Source organism: Erithacus rubecula (assembly GCF_903797595.1).
Source record: "Erithacus rubecula genome assembly, chromosome: 20".
Lineage (NCBI taxonomy): Eukaryota > Metazoa > Chordata > Aves > Passeriformes > Muscicapidae > Erithacus > Erithacus rubecula.
Genome location: NC_136672.1, coordinates 10,769,580 through 10,784,779, shown reverse-complemented (window position 1 = coordinate 10,784,779; position 15,200 = coordinate 10,769,580). Strand labels below are relative to the sequence as shown.

At 66.4% G+C, this 15,200-nt stretch overlaps 3 protein-coding genes across 4 annotated transcripts; 1 reads left to right on the top strand and 2 right to left on the bottom strand.

The window, feature by feature from the left end:
- Positions 1-1,357: 1,357 nt before the first annotated feature.
- Positions 1,358-5,971, top strand: FSCN2 (fascin actin-bundling protein 2, retinal). Its single transcript, XM_079323251.1, has 5 exons — positions 1,358-3,618; positions 4,789-4,945; positions 5,024-5,145; positions 5,216-5,383; positions 5,464-5,971. Exons 1-5 carry the CDS (start codon positions 2,796-2,798, stop codon positions 5,667-5,669), a joined length of 1,476 nt encoding a protein of 491 aa, XP_079179377.1. The 5' UTR covers positions 1,358-2,795; the 3' UTR covers positions 5,670-5,971.
- Positions 5,972-6,100: 129 nt separating this feature from the next.
- On the bottom strand, positions 6,101-13,542 carry FAAP100 (FA core complex associated protein 100). 2 transcript variants are annotated; one of them, XM_079323243.1, is made up of 10 exons: positions 13,489-13,542; positions 12,577-12,750; positions 11,860-11,978; positions 10,730-11,691; positions 10,104-10,254; positions 8,421-9,175; positions 8,018-8,154; positions 7,342-7,458; positions 6,867-6,953; positions 6,101-6,789 (listed from the first exon to the last, which is right to left on the bottom strand). In XM_079323243.1, exons 2-10 carry the CDS (start codon positions 12,739-12,741, stop codon positions 6,655-6,657), a joined length of 2,628 nt encoding a protein of 875 aa, XP_079179369.1. In that variant the 5' UTR covers positions 12,742-12,750; positions 13,489-13,542; the 3' UTR covers positions 6,101-6,654. The 2 variants fall into 2 exon arrangements, with proteins under 2 accessions (XP_079179369.1, XP_079179370.1); XM_079323244.1 differs by lacking the exon at positions 13,489-13,542 and having other exon boundaries at positions 12,577-12,810.
- A 333-nt stretch (positions 13,543-13,875) lies between these two features.
- LOC306810532 (uncharacterized protein) lies at positions 13,876-15,143 on the bottom strand (the record flags this gene model as incomplete). Its single annotated transcript, XM_079323218.1, has 3 exons — positions 13,876-14,134; positions 14,326-14,455; positions 14,600-15,143. The coding sequence occupies 3 exons, from the start codon at positions 15,141-15,143 to the stop codon at positions 13,876-13,878; spliced, it is 933 nt and encodes a 310-aa protein (XP_079179344.1).
- Between the last annotated feature and the right edge of the window lie 57 nt (positions 15,144-15,200).

The following is a 15,200-nucleotide window of genomic DNA, read 5'->3' as shown; positions in this document are numbered from 1 at the left end:
AGTGCCACACAGGTGTGTGTGTGTGCCAGGGGTCCTGGCTGGTCGTGCAGTGCGACCAGGTAGCCACGCCCCATGTCAGGTAGCCAAGCACTGTTTCAGGTGCCACATATCACGACAGGTAGCCATGTACTGTGTCAGATAGCCACACGCTGTGCCAAAGGCCCAGGCACCACATCGAGTAGCCATGTAGCACCAGGTAGCCATGTACCATGTACCAATTCAAGTAGCCACACCTCATGTCAGGTAGCCACACCCCATGTCAAGTAGCCATGTCATGTCAGGTAGTCCCACACTGTGCTAGGTAGCCATGTCCCATGTCACATTAGCCATGTACCATACCAACTAGCCACCTATCATGCCAGGTACCGCGCCAGGTAGCCACATGCTGTGCCAGAGGCCCACGCACCACGCCGGCTCCTGGTGCCACTCGGGCCCATGGCAGTGGTGGCCACTGGCGACGCCGTCCCGCCTCCCACGGGATTCCCACCCCTGCCCAGCCCTTCGCAGCAGCTCCCGGTGCCACCGGGATGGGTGGCACCGGGATTGTCGGGGTTCGGAGCCGGCAGCGACTGGGGATGGCCCCGGGGGGGTGACGGGGGTCCGGGATGGACCCGGCACAGCTCGAGGGGTCTCGTGTCCCCGCTGCAGCGCCGTGTCCCGCCGGGCCGTGCAGGGACAGGGAGGTCCCGAGGGGGGTCTGGCTCGGGGGGGCTGCGCAGGTGACACCCGCGGATTCCCGGGGGACATCCCGGCCGGACACAGTACCGGGGCCGCCCCCACCCGTGACTCAGGGCGGGCAGGGCCGGGTAGGGAGGGGCAGGGGCGGGAGGACGAGGAGGAGGAAGAGGAAAAGGAGGAGGAAGAGGTGGAGGAAGGCACCACCCCCGCCCCGCCCCGCCGCTCGGTGTCCGTCCATCCGTCCGTCAGTCCCCGCTGCCCGTTCGCAGGGGTGGAGTGGTGGGGTGGTGATGGAGCAGTCCCACCTCCCAGGTCCCCGATCCCCCCTCCTGCTCCCCCAGCGGACCCCCCGAGACCCTGCCCTGATACTCCCGGCCCGCTGGGGCACGGTTGAGGACCCCCATCCCTCTGCCAGCTCCCTACCAGGGATTGGGGTTCCTGAGTAGCGCAAGAGCCCCATATCCCTCCCTGGATGGAAACCAGGAGGGGCTCCCACCACCCAGCACACCCAGCACCCCGAAATCCTCCTGACCCCCACTACGACAACCACCCCAAGACCCTGCCTGAGCCTCCCCGAACCCCCCTCCCCTCTGCCAGCCCCCCACCAGTGCGGACCCCCCGTCAGCCCAGCACCCTCATTTTCCTCCTAGGAAGGGTGTTGGATGGAAATCGGGGGGTCACCCACCCTCGCCCCCTGCGATGTCCCGATCACAGGGGCTGTCACGAGCATGTCCGACCTCAGCAGACCCCAGTGGGGTGGGGTCTGACTGTCCCCAAGCCGGGGGGGGACACAGGACACGCTGTGCCTGTGGGACAGCGCCCAGAGCTCCCCCCCCGAGGGGAACCTGACCCCACCGGGGGGCGGCGGGGGGGCCGGGATGTATAAATGCCGCTCCCGGCTGCGCTGCAGGGCAGGTGCCGGCGGGCACCCACCGAGAGCCACTCAGCCACCCACGTCCCCCCCGAGCCCCCCAGGACCCTGACCCACTTATTCCCCCCGCGGCGCGGCCCGAAAGCCGAGCCGGCTCCGTTTCGGGGGTCAGTTACCGCGGCCGGGCGGGCGCGGCTCGGGTGTCGCGGCTCGGGGGGCCTCGGCACCCCCCGGCGCGGGCAGCGCCAGCCCGACATGAAAAAGTCATGAGCAACCAAAGCTGGGGCTGTTTGCGGGAACAATAACCGCGCACCGGGATGACACCGGAGCCGCGGGGCTGGGGGGACGGCAGCGGGAGCCGGCTCGGCATCGCCACGGCACGGCCGGACCCCCGCACGGGGGATCGGGGCACTTCGGGGGGTCCAGGTGGTGGCAGAGCCCGTCCCCGCCTGTCCCCAGGTGTCCCCGGTGCAGCGGGGCCGAGGCCGGGGGTCTCTGTGGCTGCACCTGCCCCGCCTGAGGGTCTCAGGAGGGCTGGGGTTGGAGTGGGGAATGTCCCCTACACTGCTGTCCCCTCCTGTACCCCACATCCCCATCCTCTCCAAGGGGCCGGACCCTCATCCCTGTCATGAGTTCCAGGCGAGCTCAGCCCCGAAGGAGCCCCACGCCCAGGGGGTGGGCTCCGGGGGCTTGAGGGTGTCCGTGACCCCGATCCACAGCTGCAGGAGGGATTTGGGGCCACAGGACAGATGGAGGCCAAGGGCCCCAAAGCAGGATAAAAGGTTTACACTAATCAAAATGCCTGGCTAATTGGAAAAGGCGCTTAGGGGCTGGCCGGGAGGCGGCGCGGCTGGAGGTGACCCGCTGCTGAATCAGAGGGGCCGGTAACCTTAACCCGCCGGGATCGGAACGGATACGCCGGCCCGGATCGGGTTCCCACCCAAGTTTTCCACCCGCGGCTCCGCCACAGCCGGACGGGGCCGCGGCGAGGGACGGTGGCGTGGCCGGGGGCTGCCGCGGTGCCCCCTCGCCCGGGCGCCCCCGGTGCCCATCGCAACCCGCCCGGTCTCTAATCCCCCCTGCGGGTAATCGCAGCCCCCCGGGTCCCTCGTCCCGCTCCGTGGGGCCGGGGCAGCGCAGCCGCCCCCGCCGCGGGCGCTCCGTCCGGCCCCGCCGCGACGCCCGGGCTCGGCAGCGCCGGGGGAGCCCCCGCCGGCCCCCGGGGGCCGCCCCGCCTCGGCGGAAGATGCCAACGAATGGGATCCACCAGGTGCTGAAGATCCAGTTCGGGTTGATCAACTGCGAGAGCCGGTACCTGACGGCGGAGAGCTTCGGCTACAAGGTGAACGCCTCGGCGCCCAGCCTCAAGCGCAAGCAGATCTGGACGCTGGAGCAGGATGAAGCCGACAGCTCCATCGTCTTCCTCAAGAGCCACCTGGGCCGGTACCTGGGCGCCGACAAGGACGGGAAGGTGCGCTGCGAGGCGGAGCAGCCGGGCCGGGACGAAGGCTTCAGCATCATCACGCAGTCGGACGGGCGCTGGGCGCTGCAGTCGGCCCCGCACCGGCGCTTCTTCGGGGGCCGCGAGGATCGCCTGTCCTGCTTCGCCCCCAGCGTGACGGAGGGCGAGCTCTGGACCGTGCACCTGGCCATGCACCCCCAGGCCAACCTGCTGAGCGTCAGCCGCCGCCGCTACGCCCACCTGAGCGCCCACGAGGACGAGATCGCCACCGACAGCAACCTGCCCTGGGGGGTGGACGCGCTCATCACCCTCTGCTTCCAGGACAAGAAGTACAGCCTGCGCACGGCCGACGAGCGCTACCTGCGCTGCGATGGCACCTTGGTGCCCGAGCCCGGCGCCGGCACCGGTTACACCCTCGAGTTCAAGGCTGGCAAGTTGGCGTTCAAGGACTGCGACGGGAAATACCTGGCGCCCACCGGACCCACCGGCACCCTCAAATCCGGCCGCAGCTCCAAGCCGGGCAAAGATGAACTCTTTGACCTGGAGGAGAGTCACCCCCAGGTGGTGTTCACGGCGGCCAACGGCAGATATGTCTCCATCCGGCAGGGTAAGAGCTCCCCACAATCCCTGCCCTGCTCTGTGCCCACCCAGGGACCCCAAAACCCGGGGAAGACCCCATAGTAACAACCCCGCAGCGCTGTGCCTGGCTGGGGGGGATCCTACAGCCACATCCTGGGGACGTGGCTGCTGGAGAGGGACACTGGGGGTCCTGAGGGGGGGCTGAGGTCAGTGAGGATGGAGTGGGAGCAGCTGTGGGGTGGGCAGGGCTGCGGGGGCAAGGCGTGGGTGTGTGTGTACACACGTGTGTGCATGTGCAGGGCTCTGTGGGCGTGCACAGGGCTGTGTGTGTGAGCACGTGCAGGGCTGGGGGTGTGCACAGGTGTGTACGTGCACACACACACACACACACACACACACACACACACACACAGGTGTGCCATGCTCCGTGCAGCACCCACAGCTTCACACATCTGCCTGTGCACACCACACACGATGCCCTGTGTGCACACACGTGTGTAGAGCCCGTGGATGTGACACAGGTGGGCAGAACCCCTTGTTTGAGACCCAAGGGACCCCACTCGCCCCCAGGTGCCCCCCGGGGATGGTGCCACCCCTGTGCCAAGCAGCTTAATGCTGGGTGAGGGGGGGAACCAGCTATAAATAGGGGTTTGTGACCAGATGGACACGGCGGTGACAAGCTGATTAACCAGCCCAATTAGCACAATTGTTTGCAGGAGGATTTGAGGGGGAGGGGGAGGGTGGCCGTGGGGCAGCGGCAGTGATGATTGGGGTGGGACAATGGCTGGGATGGGATTGGTCCTAATGGCCAGAGCAGGATCGGTGCCAATGGCCAGAGCGGGATCAGTGACCATGGACAGAGTGGCTTTGGTGACAGTAGCCAACAGAGTGGAACCGATACCCATGGCTGGAATAGGATGGGTGCCAATGGCTGGAATAAAACAGGGACAATGGTTGGAGTGGGATCAGTGCCTGTGGCTGGATTTGGATTGGTGACAATGGCCGGAGTGGGGTCACCAATGATGACTAGAGTAGGACTAGTGCCAAAGTGGGATTGGTGACCATGGCCAGACTGAGACTGCTGCCCAGGGCCAGGACAGGACCAGTGCCAGTGGCTGGAGCAGGAGTGGTGCTGATGGCTGGAGTGTGACCAGTGCTCACACAGCAGGACCAGCACCAACACCCAGTCTCCCCCCAGGTGTGAATGTCTCAGCAAACCAGGATGAGGAGCTGAACCACGAGACCTTCCAGATGCAGATCGACCGCGACACCAACAAGTGCAGCCTCCACACCAACACCGGCAGCTACTGGACCCTGGTGGCCCACGGGGGCATCCAGGCCGTGGCCACCGAAATGTGAGTGAGGCTGCAGGGCGGAGAGATGGTTTGGGGTGACGCAGGCACCCCCAGTTCACGCTGTCCCTCTGTCCCCAGCGCTGCCAACACCATGTTTGACATCGAGTGGCGCGGGCGGCGCGTGGCCCTGCGCGCCAGCAACGGCCGCTACGTCTGCACCAAGAGGAACGGGCAGCTGGCGGCCGTCAGCGACACCGTGGGTAAGTTCTGGGGGGGACAGGGGGCACGGGGGGGGGGTCCCCAGGATGCTGAGAGCCGGGTGCTGTGCAGGGGAGGACGAGGAGTTCACTCTGAAGCTGATCAACCGCCCGATGCTGGTGCTGCGGGGGGAGCACGGCTTCGTCTGCTACCACCGGGGCTCCAACCTGCTCGACTCCAACCGCTCCGTCTACGACGTCTTCCACATCAGCTTCAGCGACGGCGCCTACCAGATCCAAGGTGGGCGGGGGGGCTGTGGTGTGGGGTGGGGTGTTCCTGGGGGTCCTGCACTGACACCCCCCCTTCGGGGCTCCCTGCAGGCCAGGGGGGCAAGTACTGGTACGTGGCGAGCAGCGGCTCGGTGTGCAGCGACGGGGACCTGTCCGAGGATTTCTTCTTCGAGTTCCGGGAGCGGGGCCGCGTGGCCATCAAAGGGAAGAACGGGCGGTACCTGCGCGGGGACCCCGCGGGGACCCTGCGTGCCGACAGCGAGTCCGTGCTGCGAGCCACGCTCTGGGAGTACTGACCCCAGAACCTCCCCCGCGGCCACCGGGGCACCCGCCTGTCCCTGGCAGAGGGGTGGTGGCAGCGCTGGCACCGCCCATGGCAGCTGTGCCCCCGCCATTCACGGCAATAAAGTCGCTTGGATCACACTGGGGCAGCGCCGCGCCCTCCTTCCCACCGAGATCCAGCCCTGCTTCCCTCCCAGGAGCGCCCAGCCCCCATGGAAGGGGCTGATCCGGGGGTCAGTGGGATGCAGGGACTCCCAGGGGTGCCACAAGGGATGAGGGGGGGGTCAGCAAAGCAAAGCCACGGGGCAGGAGCCCGAGGGGCCTGGGGAGCCCGTGGCTCCTCTGCCAGGCTGGAGGTGCAGGGGGGTGGCAGTGGAAGCCCCCCACTCCTGAGAGCTGCCAGGACCCTCCGGGAGGATGGAAAGGAACAGAGCCAGGCACGGGATGAGCAACAGGATCGTTTTCATGGCAGACGACAGAGTTACAGACAGTGGAGAGGTGCGGGAGGGGCCGGGGCCGGACCACGCCGCACCAGCATGGAGATACGAGATCATTTATAGAAACAACGGGGGAGCGGAGACCCCCTCCCCTGCCCAGCAGAAAACGGGGCTCCCCCGGGCACAGCACCCTGTTTGTCCTGATCCTGAAGGCGGCTCGGGGGGGCTCAGCCCGCGGCCGGCCCGGCTCGGCTCGGCACGGCCACTACACTACCACGGATCCACAAGACAGCGCGGCGCCGGGGGGCTGCCCCGGCCGGGCCGGGCTGGGGGGCGGCGGGGCAGGGCTGGGCCAGCCCAGGAGCCCCCGCTCCGCCACCGGAGCCCCGAGACCCTCCCGGTGCTGCCGACAACACGACCACGAAACACGCACAGACACACCCCCCGCCCGGACCGCCGCCGGCCCCGCTCCTGCTCCGGTGGGGTTGGTTAGGGTGGGGGGCTCTCCCGTGGGCCCCCACCCCGGCCGGCGGGGTTTGGGGCGGGCTGGCCGCCCCCCCGCTCACAGCAGGACCAGGCTGGGGTTCCGCAGCTGCCGGTAGATGTCGAGGAGCTTCTCGGCCGTGGCTGAGCCCTCGGCCCCCTCCTCGCCCAGGGGCGGCTGGTCCCGCAGGGTCTGCGCCTCCTTCAGCAGCATCTGCGGGAGGGGGGCGGGGGGTGAGGGCCGGGGTGGGGTGGGGTGGGGGTCCCCACGGGGAGGGGTGGGGGGCTCACCTCGTGGTTGGCCTGGATCTGACGCAGGTACTGCATGCGGAGGTCGGGGGGTCCCGAGCCCTGCGCCGCCTGCTCCAGCACCAGCGCCTGTGCCAGGGAGGGAGGCAGGAGGGTGCTGGGGGAGCTGACAGCACCCAGCCCCAGGGACCCCAGTCCCAGGAGCCCCAGCCTCAGGGACACCCAGCTTTGCATGTTCCCAGCTCCAGCAGCCCCCAGATCCAACCCTGGGAATTCCCAATCTCAGGGATTCTGAGTCCTGGGGAGTCCCAGCCACAGAGACCCCCCCGAGTCCTGGGGAGCCCCAATCTCAGGGCAGCCCAAGCTCCAAACCCATGACCCCAAAGTCTGGGGACCCCCAGCCCCAGCAGTGCTGGTCTGTCACACCACAGTGCCACAGAAATGCCCCCCACAGCACCCCAGGCTCCATTCCAGGGTGTTTGGGGTCCCTTGGGGTCCCCCCTGCCCCAGGGGGTACCTGTATGCGCCGGATGACGGCGTGGTGTGTCCTGCACATGTGGGCCAGGGACGGGCTCTCCATCAGGATCTCCACAGCCTGGATGGGACCTGCAGGGCTCAGGTCATTCATGGCCACCTGGACAGTGAGAGCAGTGTTACTGCCACCCTCGCTGGGCAGTGGGGTCCAGGACCCCTCCCCACAGGGACTGGATTCCCCAGAAGTCTCCAGACACCCCCCAAACACTCCCACTCCTCCCAGGAGCACGTGCCCCCAGTCTGGTGTTACCAGGTGAGCCCTGGGAGGATTGAACCTGGCAGAATTGACACTGTCACTCATCACCCTGGGGACATCTGAGCTCTCAGGTGCAAATCCACCTGTCAGGTACCTGGGGGCCCCTCAGGTGGGGTCAGGCAGGAGAGCTGGGCAGAAACCCCTTTTTTCCCTGTGCCTTTAGAGGGGAATTTTGCATAGGGTGGATTTACAACCCAAATCCAAGAGTGTTTTCCAGAACCAAAGAAATAGGAACATCTAGAGAGAGAGGGAAATGACCACAGTGTCCAGCCCAGCACTGGAACCCCAGCCCCACAGGAGGGGGTCACAATGGTGTGGCTCCAGGAAGGAGCTGGCTTTGTGGGACAGGGAGTTTCCCTGCAGGCTGACCCATCCCTTGGCTCAGGGCTGACCCATTCCTTGCCTCTCTGACGAGCAGCTGGACGTGGCCACCGTCGGGTGCCGTGCCACACACCGATGCCACCTCCGTGCTGCTCAGCGCCTCGGCCCCGGGGTTCTCAGCCAGCAGCCAGCGCAGGGTGGCACAGCAAACTGGGACATCTGGGGACCAAAGGACAGAGCAGAGATGTGACACCACTGACAGCCTGTGCCTGAGGCAGCCCTTGAGGGGGAAAGGGTAGCATGGGTTGGACCCGACACGCTGAGCTCAGTCATGCCACTGCCATTGTCATGTGTGTGGCAGGGCTGTGGTGAGGGCAGTGGGGTCACACAGCTCTCCTTGCCCAAGGGAGGGGCTGTCACAGTGCCACCCTGCCAGCACCCCTGCCCCAGGGTCACTCCTGGCATGCTCCCTGTCAGGGACCCACCTGTTTCTGAGGTTTTGAGAGCGTTTTTCAGCAGCTCTGAGGACACTCGGATGGACGCTGCCGAGGGGGGCAGGTTCTCCTCTCCCGGGGCTTTCCCCTCCTTGGGTTCAGTCTGTTCCTGGGACACTTTGAGGAAGGTCTCCACAGGGTCTGAGGGGGCAGGGGGGGCATCGGGCCCGGGGGGGCTGCTCCCGAAACGGAGGCACTGGAGCATGTCAATGGTGCATTGGCTGAGGGGCAGGCAGATCCCCTCTCTGTCTGGGGACAGCAGGGGCGAGTCGTCGGGCAGGAAATCATCCAGGTCCTCGGAGGAGTCGGAGCCACTGCCCAAAATATCCCTTAAACTGTAGTAGAGGGCACAGGAGATGGTCAGAGGCAGCTCCAGCTTGGTGTCCGCAGCGGGGCCGAGGGGCAGCGTCAGCTCCCGCTTGTTCCCAGGGAGCAGCTGGTCGATGGGGAAGGTGAAGGTGGTGGCCGAATCCATGGATTCCTCCTCTAAGGCACAGGGGCTGGTCAGGAGCTGGACACAGAGGGTCCAGCCCTCCTCCAGGCTGTACTCGCTGCAGTTCTCCAGCAAGCAGGAGATGGTGACGGTGTCCTGGAGCAGGAGGCAGCTCCAGTTGGCAGTGACGGTGCAGGCGATGGGCTTGTGGCCCTCCTGGCTGGAGAGCAGCGCCGCGCTCACGTTCATCACCTGGTTCAGGCTGGCCAGGGCTCGGTTCCTCTGGTCCACGGCCTTCTTCAGGAAGGACACTCTGCAAGGACAATGTGACAGCGCTGAAACAACGGGAGGGATGTCAGGATGAAGCTGTGCTGCCAAGTTGAGCTGCTCCTGGCATGACCCCACCACAGGAAACCCCCAGCTTCTCTGCCATGGCAACCACAGATCCACGATCTCATCAGAGCTGACCCTGTGGAGCGGCTCCAGACCTCAGGAATCCCCCTGTGGATGGAGGGGGGGCTCACCCACAGCCCCTCCCCACGCACAGCCAGCCATGGAGGATGGAGACATGTGCCTGCCCTGCCTGTTACAGCCGGCTTGGCACGCGTGGCAGGCGCCTGGCACCCTGCCTGTGCCACCTTCTGCTGCCATGGCTGCCGCTGCCAGCCCGCCCACAGCGCTGGGGGTGGCTGTGCCATGCGAGGGGGCTGCCCTCAAACACTGCTTTTATATTATCGAGGCTGGGGGGGGCTTCCCAGCCAGCAAAGGTAAATGCTGGAGCAGTTTTACAAGAGAAAAGCTCGAGGAGAGGTGGGGGTGTTCAGCCTGGAGAAAAGAAGGCTCCACAGAGACATTAGGGCCCCTTCCAGTGCATAAAAGGGCTCCAAGGGAGCTGGAGAAGTACTTTGGATAAAGGCCTGTAGTGAAGGATAAAGAGGAATGGCTTCCTGCTGCCAGAGGGCAGGCTTAGATGGAATATTGGGAAGGAATTGTTCCCTGGGAGGGTGGGAAGGCCCTGGCACAGGTTGCCCAGAACAGCTGTGGCTGCCCCTTTATCCTTGGAAGTGTTCCAGCCCAGTTTGGATGGGGCTTGGATCAACCTGGGACAGTGGAAGGTGTCCCTGCCCATGGCAGGGGGTAGAATGGGATGAGCTTTAATGTCTCTTACCCAAACCATTCTGTGGTTCCATAATTAACTACTGGCAATGACCTGCACAACCCCAGTGTGGTGCCACCTTTACCTCTCGGAGGTGTCCCCGATCCCCGAGAGCAGCTCCTTGATCCTGCGGCCGATCTCAGCAGGGGTCAGCTCCACGTCCGGCTCCTCGGGGCTGCACAGGCCACAGGACACCAGGCGGCCCTTGGCCGACAGGGCCAACAGCTCTGACTCCCCTGAGGGCACAGGCAGGGCAGGTCAGGGGCCAGGGAGGGAGCAGGGTGTGATGGAGACAGACACAGAACACCACAGCACACTCCACTCGCACACAGACCCCAAGAGGGGACACTGCCCCGTGCCTGCCACTCCCCAGCCAAGGCCAGCAGCACCCAGCTGTCACACAGGGGATCTGCTGGTGGCACACACAGCTCTGCAGGCAGCCAGCCCAGAGGCACATTGAACACTCTCTTTTTGGAAGGAGCCTCATCAGAGCTGGTTTGGGGTTTGGGGCTGCCCCATGCAGGAAGTCCATGGCTGTGAGGGCTGGCCAGTTCCTGCAGTGCAGAGGGACTGAGAACAGACATGGAAGAGCAGGAATCACAACGGACAGGAACAACTTACAAAACCCAGGATGAAAGACAAAGCCCCACCCAGCCCACCCAGAGCTGCAGAGGGAGGGGAGGTGGGACCCCACCCCGCTGCCCCCTGTACCTTCCGAGGCCCGAGAGGACAAGGAAAGAGCCACGACACTACAGATACTGAGGCTGGCCGGGGACAGCACGGGGGGCAGCACGCCAGTGCCACTCTCGGTGTCCTCGGGGTCCGAGGAGTCGCCCGCCCAGTCCAGGTCGACGGCGGAGATGTCCGAGTGGGTGCTGTAGTACATGCGGGAGCCGCTGCCGCAGGCCGCGCACAGGATGGGCCCTCGCAGGTAATACTCCCTGAGCTCCGGCACCGTGGCCTCCTCCCTCTGATCCGCCTTCACGGCCACCATCTTCCCGTAGTGGCCCACGGCCACCACGCAGTCACAGCCGGGCTCGCCCGCCGGCGCCTCCTCCTCGGCGCCGTCGTCGTCGTCGGCCGCGCGCCGCTCGGTGCGCAGCGCCCCGATGAACACGATGGGCTCCTCCAGGTGGTGCAGGATCTTCACGGGCGGCGCCGGCGTGGAAACGTCGCGGCAGCCGTCGCTGGTGGGCGAGGAGCTCAGGGCTTTGAGGGGCACGGAGCAGAGCTGCCCGTCCGGGAAACCACACAGGATCATGGGCGACTCCAGCATGGCGGCGTCGATGCCGAAGAGGAGGCTGAAGAGGGGCTCCTCCAGCACGAAGCCCCCCGAGCACCACAGCCCCTGCGTGCCGGGCGCGGCGGCGCAGCACAGCACGGGCAGGAAGCAGGAGGGGGGCGCCTCCCCCGTGTCCCCGGGCGGGCTCCCGGGGCAGAACTCCACCTGGCTGACCTGCCGGTACGGGGGCCCGTCCTGCTCCGGGCGCGGCAGCTCGTGCAGCCGCATCCACCACTTGCCCTCGTCCTGGGCCAGCGTGATGACGAAGGTGCTGAGCAGGGTGAACATGCTCAGGCTGGCATCGGGGAAGATGCAGGAGTCTGATTCCACCGGGAAGACGCCGGAAGGGCCGTTGCTTTCTTGGCCGTCGCCGTCCGTCTGCTCCATTAACCTTTGGGAAAGCAGGGGAGAGCTCTGAGCCAAGCCGTGGGGAGAAGCCAGCGTGTCCCTTGGCCGCCTCTTTGCCCGGCCCTGGGAAATGCACTCGTGCAGGAGAGCTTTTAGCACCGGCACAGAGGGATCCCAAGGCAGCAGGGCAGCCCCGGGAGCCCAGGCTCACCTGCTCTGCTGCTCCAGGGACACGCAGTAGATCCCGCTGTGGGCGCACAGGATGTAGAGCTGCCGGGGCTGGGGCAGCAGCTCCACGTGCCACACCTGCTCAGGACAGCGGTACACAGCCTGGCAGAGGGGACAGAACCAAATGTCACCTCCCACGGCACCCGCAGGGGCGGCAGGGACAACGTGGATCCCTGCAGAGGGGCATCCAAAGCCATTTGCAGGGACAAACAGATCCCTGGGCAGCACCCAGCTGGGTGTTCCTGGGCAGGGGGTGGGAGAGGGGCTGAGGCAGCCTGTCGTTCCCGCTCCCTGAGGGGAAGGAAAACAGGGAGCAGGGTACGTGCTCTACTTTGCCGAGCGGGAGAGCAGTGTGGGAGGCAGATCCCGCTCGTACAGCGGTGGATTTCTTAGAAATGATAATCAGAACAAATTAACAAAGGCAGCAGCGTGTCAGTCAGGGTGCTGTGACAGCAGGGACAGCCAGCAGGTCTGGGGGGAGAGGGGAGAGAAGCCCCTGTGCTGGGGGGAATGATCCAATGGCTGTCCCACAGGACTGGGAGAGGGGCCAGCTGGCAGCACCCCCAAACCCCAAAAAAAGGGTGCTGCTTGTAGGGTTTGTTTGCTGGATGCTGACAGAGGGAATGCAGGGAGTGGGGACACGAGTGAGGGGTGCCCCACGGGACACAGGGTGAGCCCCCCACCCCGCCAAGCCCCTCACCTTGAGCACTTTGCCCTCCTGGTCGTACACGTAGACGAACTCGGTGCCGTTGGAGAGGTAGATCTCGTTCTCGTGGCACAGCACCCGCGGCTTGCCCGCCACCAGCCCCCCCACCGGGCAGCAGAATCCCGCCAGGTAATCCACCCTGTGCCCCACCTGTGCCATGGTGCCGGCCTGGGGATGTGGGGAGGGGCAGGGGACAGAGGCTGTGAGGGGCTGAGCCTGGGGCTGTGGGCAGTGTGTGGTGACACAGCCCTGCAGACCCCCGTGCTCCTCTTGGAGCCCCCAGCTCCTCACAGCACGTCTGGACCTGCAGTCCCCCCATCCCTGAGCCCCACAGCCCCTTCCCCAGCCTGAAACGAGACCCTCAGGTCCAGCCTCACAAACAGCCCCTTCCCAAGCACCAACCTCAGCCCTGCCATTCCCACCTCCACAGCCCCCAGAGCCCCCCACATCACAGCTCTGGTACTCCACACCCTCCAGACCTACCAGAGGCCCCCCCACATCACAGCTCTTGTACCCCAGACCCTCCAGACCCCCCCCACATCACAGTTCTTGTACCCCAGACCCTCCAGACCCCCCCCACAGCACAGTTCTTGTACCCCAGACCCTCCAGACCCCCCCCACATCACAGTTCTTGTACCCCAGACCCTCCAGACCCCCCCACATTACAATCCATGTACCCCAGACTCTCCAGACCCACCCCAGAGCCCCCCACATCACAGCCCTTGTACCCCAAGCCCTGTCCCACAGCCCTCCTTCCCCGACCGAGACCCCCAGCCCCCCCAAACCCAGCTGCACTGTCAGCCCCTCACCCCACACCCACTCCCGCCCAGCCCACAGCCCCCCACTCCAATCCCCATCCTCCCCATCCCGCCCCCCCCAATTCCCTCCCGGAGGGGCCGCGGGTACCGGGCGGGGGGCGCGGGCGGCTCCGCTTTACGGCTGCGCGGCGGCCGCCGCAATGGGCGGGGGGGAGTTTACGGCAGGCCGTAAAGCGGCGCAGAGCGGGGGGGCGGCTCCCGGTGATCGGTACCGGGAGGGGAGGACCCCCCCCCAACCACCATGTGTGACCCCCAATCCCGGCACGGGGGAGAAACGGGCGAGGCGGTGCTGGCGACAGCGGCTTTATTGATAGAGAGAGAGGCCGGGTGCGATCCTCGAGGGGGGCAGCCCCTGACCCACGGGGATGGACCCCCAAAAGTCTGGTTGAGTCCCCCAAGTGATAACTCTGAACCCCCCAGATTCAAACTCCCCAAGTGACATCCCTACACCCCCCAGCCTGAGCCTCCTCAAGCTTTATCTCTGCCCCCCGTCTTTCCGAGGCGCCCCCAGGCCGGCTGAGCCCCCTCCCCGCTCACGGCGGGGTCCCGGCGCTCCTGCGGGGGCTCTGCGGGACCGGCCCCGCCGCGGAGCGGCTGCAGCGCCCCGGGCCCGCCTCAGCTGCTCCACGGAAGCTTCGAGGTGGGCGAAGCGATCCGAGAGCCGGCCCAGCTGCTCCTTCAGGCCGCGGAAATCCCGGTACAGCTCGTCCAGGGCTCCCGACAGCGCCGGGATCCTGCGGGCGCGGCGGCGTGAGGGCAGAGACCCCAAACATCCCCTCAGGGACCCCAAATAACCCCCGAGGGACCCCAAATAACCCCCGAGGGACCCCAAACATCCCCTCAGGGACCCCAAACATCCCCTCAGGGACCCCAAATAACCCCCGAGGGACCCCAATTATCCCCTCAGGGACCCCCAGCCCCTCACCGGCCGTAGTCGGGCAGCACGGTCTGGTGGTCCGACAGCAGCAGGTTCCGCAGCTGGGACGTGATGGCGAATTTCCAATTGTCCAGGACCAGCGTCAGGTTGGCGCAGCCCCTCGCCGAGGGTCTCTGGGCTGGAGGAGCCGGGCTGGGACCACGAGCAGCCCCCCAGGAGCAGGAGCCTCAGCCAGCCCCGCACCTGGGAGTCACCCAGCCCCGGACAGGAGCCGCCACCCGTTCAGCCCGGTGGGAAGGGGGTCCCGAGGGTCGGGAATTACCATCCGCTCCGTAGTCCCACGCTGCCGGCCGCCGGCCCGGCCTGGCCGCGCAGCCCAGAGCCGCGAGGAGCAGGAGGGGGAGCAGCCGGGCCATGTCCCCGTGTCCCCAAGGTGTGCTGTCCCCCAGGGCCGGGCTGGGCAGGTGCCACCTCCCCGCTCCCGCTGCCGCGGCCGCTCGCCGGGCTGCGCTCCCCGGCTCTGGCTGCCGCCGCTCCCGCTCCCCCTTTTCCAGCCTGGGGCTGGCACCGGGCCCGGCCGCACGCGGCTCCGGGGCTGATTGCAAACAGACCGCGGACAGAGCCCGGACACACAGTCCCGGCGGGAATGTGGAGCATCCCAGCCCTGGCTGGTCGCAGGTGACAAAGCGCAGGAGGCATGGTGATGTGTCCCCCCTGTTCCAGCCGGGAACACGGAGCATCCTGGTCCCATTCTGGCACGTGTGGCACCGTGCTGGGCTGCAGTGTCCCCCCATTCCCACTGGGAACACAGAGCATCCCAACCCCATCCTGGCCCAGTGCAGGAGGCACATGCTGGGCTGCAGCATCCCCCATTGCTGTTGGGAATATGGAACACCCCGGGACAGGTGACAGAGTGCAGGAGG